Raw genomic sequence first — 11,019 nt, 5'->3', positions numbered from 1 at the left:
AAAAAAAAAAAAAAAAAAAGAAGAAGAAGAAGAAAAAGAAATGCAGAAAAAGAAATTTCAGACAGAGACTCAGTGCAATACAAATGACCAGGATTAGACATACGCACTATTCAATAATTGAAATATATTTTATGGTATAAGAACTAAAAATATTGTTTTTATATTTTTTCCAAATGTCTTTTCAAAGAGTGGTAGTTATAAATATCAGCCATTACTTTGTGGAAGAAAATCTTTAATCAATTTCAAAAGTTACCTGCTGTTTTTAAAATTCATACTATAAGTCGGCTGAGTTCACCTCTTTGCTCCTTCACAAATGCCTGTCTTGTGCTTTTCTGGTAATACTTTAACTTTATTAAATGTTATTACTTGGGTTATAAGCAGTTATATCAAGATATAAATTTATAAAGCAACACATTTTCAATACCAACCATCTATGTCAACTTATTCCATAATAGCACATTCCATCAAATTAAACTGCAAAAGATTTCCCACATTTGTTTTACATTCTATATGTATGGCTTATGAACAGAAAGTTTAATGAATTCCAGCTGGTTTGAGTATGCCGGCCAACTCTTATATAACAGATCCTTTTCAATTCTTATTGTATTCAATGAGGCCCACTTTAAGTGGGCCACCTGATAGGATGAAGCACTAATATATCTCCATAGAAACAATGAGAAAACAAATCACCCAGCTAAATGTGAGACCATCTTCTCAAACTACATTACTATTATATTTCTAATATAAGTGAGAAATAGTTCTAATCTTTTGGAAAAGTTGAATTAAAATTTAAACAAACTAGCAACTCTATGAACTATTAAATTGCTCATCGATCTATATGACAATATTAGAATAATTTCCACCATTCCTGTGTGTCGCCTGGTTTCACAAAGCTATCATACACATTTCGGCCACCCCCTGCATTCCCCACACCCGCCTGCTTCCATCCAGCTGGAAGACATCAAGGGCACAGAAGCCAAGTGAAATGTTGACCCCACCCTCCTCCATCCATTTTAAGGCACCTTCAAAGCCAGAACACTGATCTAGTTCAGTTTCGTCAACAAAGCCAGCCATACTGCTATTTAAGACTCCAGTTTGGGGTTTTTGTAACTGCACATTAACATAAGAGCTTTGAGTTTTAGTCAAAAACTTCAGCTGCACTGAATTTCATCAGATTGCTCTACCCTTTCTGCAGAAGAGTCCTCATTATTAAATCTTCAAAATCCTTGCTCTCAGTGTGGGAGCTCTTTCCTTATAATGTCAACCTCTCTGAACTGGCCAATAACCAACCCTGAAGGATAGAATGCTTCCCTTCCCAAAAGTCAAAACAGAACCGCCATTATGGTAGTGCAAATGCACATTTTCCCCTAAATTTGCACACCCCATATAATTCATGCACTGTAACAGATGACCGTCATTCCAGCATGCACAGCAACACTATTGTCAAGACATGCAGGAGCGGAGCAGGGGCTGGGGGCACAGAAGAGCTGCAAGAGGACGAATAACTTACTTTGTTGTTCCCCTGTGTGTGTAGCCGCAAGGAAAAGAAAGAGAAATATGTTAAACAGAAATTTATTTTAAATTTATGAGGGTTTTTTTCCTCTTTCTCTGGATATTAAAAAAATAAAATGATGAGGATTTTCTTGCTAGAGTGAAATCAAAGCAAATGATTTCACTATTCACTGACATCTCATACATACACATACAGCATCCGGAGCTCATGGACAAGTCAGAGAATCCACATAGATTACATGAAATCATACATTTATAACAGCAGAAAATTATGACAGTTCCCCCTTTCTTTCTATTTGGAATACTTGGGGTATGGGAATGTGGCCAGAAAGAATTGGTTAGAATCAGTAATAAGTGAACTGTTAGCATGAAAGGCAGAGCATTTTGTGTGCCGGCTTGCCCTTTCCTGACAGCTCCTCCTCCAAAATGCCAAGCAGTGGAAAATTTCATCAGCCAGTGCATTTTTAAACAAACACTGCATCCTTGGTTTCAAAGAAGGTGGAAAAAAGAAAAAAAAAAAAAAGAAGGAAAAGAGAGCAGAGGAAAGGAGTGGGTGGTTCTGGGGAGACAGGGTAAGCAGACCAAGTTACGACCTCCATCTGGACCATTCCTTTATTTTGTAAATTATGAGTTTTGCCTTAGGTTGGCATGGGAAGCAAGGACTGTATAGTGGGGATGCTGCCAAAACAAACATGAGTCCACACTCAAGAAATGGGTCTGGAAAGGTTAGTCACAAAAATGTAGTCATTTCTAAAAGCGACTCTCTGGGTAAAGACACAGAACCGCGAGCAGCAGGCGGCAGGGCAAATGGCTCTCCTGTTTCAACCCTGAGCTGCAAGAGTATGATTTATATCAAACAATTTAACTCACATATGGCCTAAAAAAATAAGACGGTGATTCATTACTCCCGGGGCAGCCCGAGTCCTCACAAGGTCAGATCCTGTGGGGGAGACGTGATGGGATATGGGCCGGGAACAGATCTGAACTCTTCTCACAAGGGGCCCAGAAGGAATTTCTCGCTGAGACAAAGGGTGGAAGAGAGCTGTGAGTAAAGTGTGTGCATCTGCGGAGACCTAGAACCGGGTGGAGTCACAGGTCTGGCTGCAGATCTGGCATTTAGTTTTAAGTTGAGGATGCAGAGGGGGAAATAATATATACAGATATTTTCTGGAGAGCAATAAGGTAATGATCCCAGGAGAGTATGTTTTCTGGAGAATGATGCCAATTCATGATCTAGGGAAATGCCCAATCCAGGGACCATGATATTTAATAAAGAAAATATAAATTTAAAGACACTGATAAAATAGTGAAGAGAAGTTTCTTGGCATTGTGAGTTGCCATGATATAACCGTTAACACACTGGCTTATCTGAGACATAAATAATGGCATAAGAATGAATGAAGGGAAAAAAAGAGTCCTTTTTAAAAATGATGTCAACTGCTCAATAAGGCAATAAAGATCCCCACCAGGAATTTTACCAGGAATAAAAGTCTATTTTAGAGAATAATGGGACCCTGGTTCTCCAAAGAAGTGCAATATTGCTGAAAATACCTCAAACAGATGGAGTTTATTGCATTCCACAGCAGTGCAGCTTTTGATCTACCAAATAAGTTTCAGGAGTTCAACCAAGTATTTTTGCACATTAGGGAATGACTGGCTTCCCCACTCGATGGCAGATGGTTCTGTTTGTAGTGGCAACAATGATGTCACAGAGTAGGAGGCCTTAATCCTTAAATACAAGAAACACACAAGCGGAGGACGTGGTGTGGCTTGGCCATTTCTTGTTTCATTCAATCATTTCCCAACTGTCTATTCTGAGAGAGGCGTAACAGTCATGAATGGTGAAATGTAAATACTTTATAATTCCTTTCAGTACTCTGTGTGGCAGCAATTTATGTTTAGATCCCTGAAAGCACTTCATTGAAGAAAAACTAAGACTTCAGAATTGGTCATGCAGCTCTTCTAAGTTCTGCTAAAAATGCTAAGAACAAAGTTATGTGTTGGGTGCTAAGTACTGGGCATTTTAAGTCTTGTATTATTAGACTGCTGAAAAAATGCAAATGAGGGGTCATCACCACTTTAATAAATATGTATGCAGGTCTGTGGCCATTCCTCTTCTTCTCCTACAATAACGTTGAGACGTTTTCTCCTGTTATTTGACACAGAGGAAAAATTCACTTTCAGAGTTTATCCAAGAAGAATTTCTGAAGTTTCAAAAGGACTGCATTGTAAAGTGGTTTCAATCTGCAAAGCAGACCTAAGAGCATGAGTTATGGCTGGGAGAGTTCTGAGTTCAGAAGGAATAGTGAAGTTCCAGGGTGATTCACTTCCTGCCATCATTTTTAATCTCTTAAGAAAAATACACGATACGGGAAGACCACTTATATATACAGCTAATAAAACCTCTTTAAAAGCTCTGAGGTGTCAGACTTAGTAAATATGCAAAACTGGATTTGCACCAAATTTGTTTCCGGGACATTGTTTCATATTTCCTACCAGTAGCCGGTCATCTGAGAGCAGGCTTGTGAATTCTCAGCTCCCGACAGCCTCTCTGCTCACTCCTGACTGACGGATGGAGGCTGGCCTGTCCCCACAGAGTGCATCACATCTCCCTTTAAACAACTCAGCTTGCTTAGCCAATAGATGGGAAATTCTCCTTCACACACCCAAATCCCATTGATAGTTTCCTAAGAGAAGGGAAGTAATACTTAATTGGGAATTACAGCTTCATGGACACAATGATTTTAAATAATAAAAAGATCATTGTTCCACTCCCACTTATGAGTAAGAACATGCAGTGTTTGGTTTTCTGTTACTGTGTTAGTTTGCTGAGAATGAAGGTTTCCAGCTTTATCCATGTCCCTGCAAACAACACAAACTCATCGTTTTTAATGGCTGCATAGTATTCCATGGTGTATATGTGCCACATTTTCTTTATCCAGTCTATCATTGATGGGCATTTGGGTTGGTCCCAAGTCTTTGCTCTTGTGAACAGTGTTGCAATAAACATACATGTACATGTGTCTTTATAGTAGAATTATTTATAATCCTTTGGGTATATGTCCAGTAATGGGATTACTGGGTCAAATAGCATTTCTGGTTCTAGATCCTTGAGGAATTGCCACACTATCTTCTACAATGGTTGAACTAATTTACACTCCCACCAACAGTGTAAACAAGGAGGGGAACATCACACACTGGGGCCTATCAGGGGATGGGGGGCTAGGGGAGGGATAGCATTAGGAGAAATACCTAATGTAGATGACTAGTTGATAGGTACAGCAAATCACCACGGCACATATATACCTATGTAACAAACCCGCACGTTCTGCACATGTATCCCAGAACTTAAAGTGTAATAAATAAATAAATAAAGGCTATGAGACATTGAACACATTCACCCAGTTGAAGGCACTGAACTAGTTGTGATGCAGAAGAACCTCCATTTAATCCTATAAAATCACTCTGAGGAAGGCATTAGGTTGAGTTTAGAGAAGAATCAACAATTGGAAGGTTAAGTAAGTTGCCTGAGCCACATGGCTAGTAAATGGCGGGCTAAGGCTTCAACTGTGAGTGGATTTGACTGGAAGTCTACCTCATTCCATGGCACACATTATGTTTCAAGGAATTTAAATTTGGGATTCTTTCATGTTTTATATAATTTAAATATTGTAAGCCAACAAAACTGTGCCAGAAAAGTCAGTTGTTTGTTATATCATGTTCTTTAGATATTTAATCAAATTCACATTTATTTATAATCACATATGTAGGAAAAATGTATGTACATGTGTCAATAAAATAATCCTTTAAAAGTTGTCTAATCGTAGCCTCTTACTACTGATACACAAACACACACACACACAATACAGATTGATTATATTTCAGTCTCATCAGTGATAATAACTATTAATGAATTACATTAGAGACATCTTTACTTTGAAACTGGATAACGTCCTACATATTTTCTTAATGATATCAAATTTTACAATGATTATAATTTCAATTTAGTGACCATAGAAAATAGAAATGGAAAAAATAAATTTCTGCTAAATCCAAATTCAGATTTAAATACAATTTAAAAATATTGTGGCTGCTCAGAAATATCAGGTGACTGGTAGAATGCTAAATCTGTGGCTCAGAGGAAGTTATGTGTAAATTTACAGGGCAAGTCAGTAGCCTGAATCCAGGACTCCTCATTTAGAGCCATAGATGCCACTGCTCAGACAAAAATTCTACATTTTGCTTTGGATCCAGAAAGGTGAAAGAGAGTAAAAGTAATTAGAAAATCCATATGGAAAAATAGTAGGGCTGTTGTATTTTATACAGATATCCACTGTAGTTCTTATCATATTGTAGAGCATTTATTTGCATCTTTCTCTTTCACTAGGCTTAGAATTCCTATTAAGTAGGAATTTCATCTTTTTAATCTTTGAATCTGTAGAGTCCACTTTAATAGTGATGGATGAAGGGAAAGACAGAAGGGAGGAAAGGGGATGGAAGGGAAGGAAAGAAAGAAAATTTTGGAAAACCCCAAGATAAATAACTTAAGAGACAAAAGAAACAGGGGAGCAGAAGATTTTGATTTGAGTGACATAAAACCATTCCATTACTTGGACATGATGAGTAAAAATATATAGTGAGGATGTTATTTTTTAAAGTGTGCATATATAACCTTACTAGAAAATAAAATCTGTCTAAAACAGCATTTCATTCAAATTTGGGTTATGGCTATTTATCTAATGATGTCAAACTTACACAATTTTAAAAAATGATCTGTATAGAGATTTCTTTCCAGTCAAAATAGAGGTATCTTGTGCAGAAAGTAGAACTTCGTAAGTTTAGACTCATGTCCATGCATGACACATAAATGTTTCATTATTAGGGTAGCAACTGACTGATTTGTAGACTCAATGGTTTATTGATATGAAAGCAAAATCATACTACTTAGACATTCTAAAAATTTACATAGACGAAGGCATCTGTTATTAGGTTATTCTAAATTAGGAATAACTACCTAAAAATAATTTCCTTCCCCCAAATATAAGTGAGTGTTCACAAAATAGAAACTTCAGATAAGCATTCTAGTTAATTTCATCAGTTAATTGCCATTTAAATATCTGAAAGTTAAGCAATTATGTAATATGACCTGTAGGACTACATGGTGCATAAGAAATGCAAATATTGTTTATGATAAAAACTGAGAAAAGTCAACATCATTGCATACTGCTAAATTTAATTTCCTGTGTTGCCTTTGGTATGTACTAAAAGTTCCTTTGTCTTAATCTTCTAAGCAATTGTACCAAATATGTGTTTACAAACAAATAAAAATGATATAAAAAGAATCAAAACAGATTATGTAGTGAGATTTGCTTAAAATTCAGTATTCTAATTAAAAATAGAAAATATTTCTTTGTCTTTTTGATGTAGAGCTATGAATACATAAAAATCCAGCCAGTTTACTGGGAGATGAATAACTTTGATTTTCTAGGACAGTTTTTCCCTCATAAGAGACTCATTATAAGTTTTTGTTTTTGTTTTTGAGACAGGGTATCATTCTGTCACCCAGGCTGGAGTGAGGTGGCATGAACACTGTAGTCTGGACCTCCCAGGCTCAAGCAATCCTTCTGGCCTCCCTCGTAGCTGGGATCACAGGTGTGTGCCACCGTGCCTGGCTAAGCATTATTTTTCTTTAAATAGCAAACTTGTCTAGTGCATTTAAAATAGGTTTAATTTACAAAATCATGACTTAACAAAACATTTTCACAAACATTATAGTTGCATGTTAAGGCAGACACACACACACATGCACACACTGACAACCAAACATACAAGCATATTTGGAAGACAGAAAATAATAAAGCATTTATAATCTCACCGGGCTATATGATAATATTCACAGTATTTCAACCTTCCCCTAGCTATTAAAGAAAGTCGTTTTGATGAAAATGTTCATAATAAGAATCATAATAATTATAATTATAGATGAAAACGTAGTGCTTACTTGTACCTGCCCTGTTCAATGCTTTCCCTGCATTATCTCATTTAATCCTATCAACCGCCCTGTAAAAGTCTACTGTTATCTTCATCTCAGAAACAAGAATCTTGAAATGTGAAAAGGCTAGGTAACCTGCCCAAGACCTCACAGCTTGGAAGTAAGCACCTGGAATGTAAATATAGGTGGTGTGACACAACACCCCATGCTTGAACCCACATGCTTTACTACCTCTCATCATTCCCAAACATAACGAGCTTTTAAATACATAAATCTTATGTCACTAGGTGACTTGAAACCTAGTAGTGACTTCCATTTCACTCAGAATAAAATTCAAAAGACTCGCCCCTTCCTTCAAGGCCTACATCACCTGCTCCCTGACCCCTTTGTTAACCAACTACCACCTTTGTCTTCCCTCACAGTGTTCCAGACACACTGGCCTTGGTGCTCCTCTACGACACTGAGCGTGGTTTCGCACTGGCTATCCTCTGCCAAGAGTGCTCTTCTTCAGGCTTCCAGATCCTTTACTCCCTCCCTTCTTTAAAGAGTCTGCTCAAATGTCAACTCTTTGAAGAGGCCTTCCCTCATCACCTTGACTAAAATAAAGCTCACCTGCCCCTTACTCTCACCGTCTGTCCCTTTAACTTACTTAACATTTTATAGAACTTATCACTATCTTAAATAATGGTGCACAATTATCATTATTCACTCCCTTGTTTAATGTCTGCTTCAGCATGGGCAGAACCTTATTGCTATTGTTCACCTCTGTATCACCAGTGCCAGGAATGGCAGCTGGCAAAAAGCATACGCTCCAAAGGTTTGTGTGGAATGAATTAATAAAAAATTAGGTGTATGTGCATTTTTAATATAGAACATTTGTAAAATTAAACACACTACCATCAATGGATAGGGAAGAGTAATAAGTAATAGAGTTAAAAACAAAAGTAAAAGTGGTACTGTGATGTTTAATGACTTCTCACATGTAGTATTGAGTGGTACATATCTATGCAAATATCTATGCATATAACACAAGAACAACTCAACAACAATTATGAAAATCATATATGAATGCTTCTGTACTCCTGGCTATTGACAGGAAAGCATCTAGTTTAACTTCCATTTGGAGGGCACAAAGCATATTGTGGGAGGTTCATTGTTTTAGGTGCCAAACAGGTATAGGATGACAAGTATAGCATGGAATGGCGTAAAGAGGTCTATGTGTGAGTTAAAATAACAGCAGAGAGGATGACATTTTGGTGCAAGTCCTCAATCCCATATCCCTGAAACTCTGTTAAATTTTAATATAACCCCAGAGATGTGGTCAGCCCTGAAACCCCCCTAGAAATACCTTAATTCTCCTATGTTTCACCCATATCTCAGACTTTCTCTTGAAAAGACTCTCTCCCTATTTTGAACCTAAAAAGGACCCAACTCATGCATGATCATTCCTGTAAACTGATCGAGAGCCAAGTAGGCACCTCAGGAGTTAAGCTGAAGTAAATCCCCAAGGCTTAGTCTCAGTACTTTAGTTCTGGGGAGAAACCTGGACAATCTAGAGATTCAGGAGGAAGCAGCAAGTGGAGAGTCCACTCAGTGGCAGAGTCTGTTTAATGGCGGGTGTACATATGTTGGGTGAGACTTCTGTTTAAATTTAGACTAGACTGTGTAATATTACATTTTCCAAAGAACAAAAAGAAAAGGTCTGTTTATTAACTTGAATGAGAGAAGTGTCTTAAAGACACGCGAAGCATATTAATAAAGATAAGTGGAAAAAGGAATATATTTCTTTTTGTTCTTTCACACTCATGAGGACATTAAACAGAGTTTGCACACAGATATAATTATGGATACAGGGAATACAGACATAATGAAAGGTGATAGATTTTTATTAAAATGAGTATACTTTAAGCAAGTCAAAATGTTGCTGTTATGACTGATGATATACTGATTGTATTAATACCATGATAAGTATGAAATAGCATACAGAGAAAAACAAAATTTTAAAATAAAACAAAAAACTTTGCATTGGGCTGAGACTGCGTATATTGTGTTTTATGGCTGAGTAGGACATTTTCTTTAACAAATATACTGATTAACTTCTTCAAATAGAAATATAATAGGGAAAAAGCATTATTAAAAAATATAAAAAGAGTAAACAAAGCATCAGTTAAAAGTGTGATAAATTAATTAAGTCAGTAAGAAAACTAGTTTCTCCAGTATATGGTATGTAGGATTAATATTTTCTTAAGCATAGCTAATAATAATTTTTAAATAAGAGATATATCCAACTTACTACTGATTTATCAGGATAGACCCCAGCTCTTAGTAGAGATGCCTTCCAGCTGTCGACATCCTCCTGGGAATCACATGCCAGCTCAAGGAAGCGATAGTCTTTGTATACATTCCTGGAGTTAAAAAAAAAATCATGCTTTTAGTTTGAACCAAATTCAAAGTCATTTTATGTTGCTGTAGACGATGATGATATAAGTGACAATCCAAACGGACAGTTTCTGACAGTCACTGGAGGAAAACAAAAACAACTCTTACTTTAAAATAGTTAGTGAATTTCTACACGTATTTACAATATAATTTTTTTTAAAAATCACATTACAAAGCTCAGAGTTATCTGTACTGCTACAAAATTAAAAAGTAAATACAAATGTATTAAATATTATACACTGGGTGTGAACTGATTGGAACTTATGCTGTAGGGAAGGAATTGCTATCGCTCAGCAGCTAGATCAATTCTCTGAAGATATTCTACGAGTCTAAATGATTAAATAGCTCATAAAACTTTAAGATGCATGGCAATAATCTTATAAATCTAAAAGACAATGCCAGATGCAAAACAGAAATGCTCATTAAATTGTGAAAAGGAAAGACTGATAACCAGTGTTTAATAGGGTGAGGTGCCAGTGAAATGCATATTTATAACTGGGACAGTATTTTCCTTTTATATTTCTTTTCCTGATAATACATAAAATGCAATCCATGCCCATTTTTAAATATTTGGAAAGTAGAGAAAAGAATTAAAATGGTAACAATTTTCCAATTTCCATAGCCTAGAGATAACCTTCTTTTCTTTTTTTAATTTAAGATCACTATTATTATTATTATTATACTTTAAGTTCTAGGGTACATGTGCACAATGTGCAGGTTTGTTACATAGGTACACATATGCCATGTTGGTTTGCTGCACCCATTAACTCGTCATTTACATTAGGTATTTCTCCTCATGCTATCCCTCCCCCAGCCCCCACCTTATGACAGGCCCTGGTGTGTGATGTTGCCCGCCCTGTGTCCAAGTATTCCATTGTTCATTTCCCACCTATGAGTGAGAACATGCGGTGTTTGGTTTTCTGTCCTTGTGATAATTTGCTCAGATTGATGGTTTCCAGCTTCATCCATGTCCTTGCAAATGACATGAACTCATCCTTTTTTATGGCTGCATAGTATTCTATGGTGTATATGTGCCACATTTTCTTAATCCAGTCTATCACTGATGGACATTTGGG

The 11,019-nt window shown here is 36.6% G+C and overlaps 1 protein-coding gene across 5 annotated transcripts in view; it reads right to left on the bottom strand.

Annotated features, from left to right (window-relative positions):
- DNM3 (dynamin 3) overlaps window positions 1-11,019 on the bottom strand; it is a 579,299-nt gene that overhangs the window by 101,566 nt on the left and 466,714 nt on the right. For 4 of the 5 annotated variants that reach the window (XM_011962308.1, XM_011962305.1, XM_011962307.1 and 1 more), the window contains one exon: window positions 9,798-9,909. In XM_011962308.1, the coding sequence (XP_011817698.1) occupies window positions 9,798-9,909 (112 nt within the window). Of the gene's footprint in view, window positions 1-1,510; window positions 1,523-9,797; window positions 9,910-11,019 lie in introns of all 5 variants that reach the window. The other variant, XM_011962306.1, reaches the window with a different exon arrangement.

This window comes from Colobus angolensis, unplaced genomic scaffold, assembly GCF_000951035.1.
Source record: "Colobus angolensis palliatus isolate OR3802 unplaced genomic scaffold, Cang.pa_1.0 Scaffold59, whole genome shotgun sequence".
Taxonomy (NCBI): Eukaryota; Metazoa; Chordata; class Mammalia; order Primates; family Cercopithecidae; genus Colobus; species Colobus angolensis.
The sequence above is the reverse complement of the archived record's forward strand: the minus strand, read 5'-3'. Positions and strand labels throughout refer to the sequence as shown.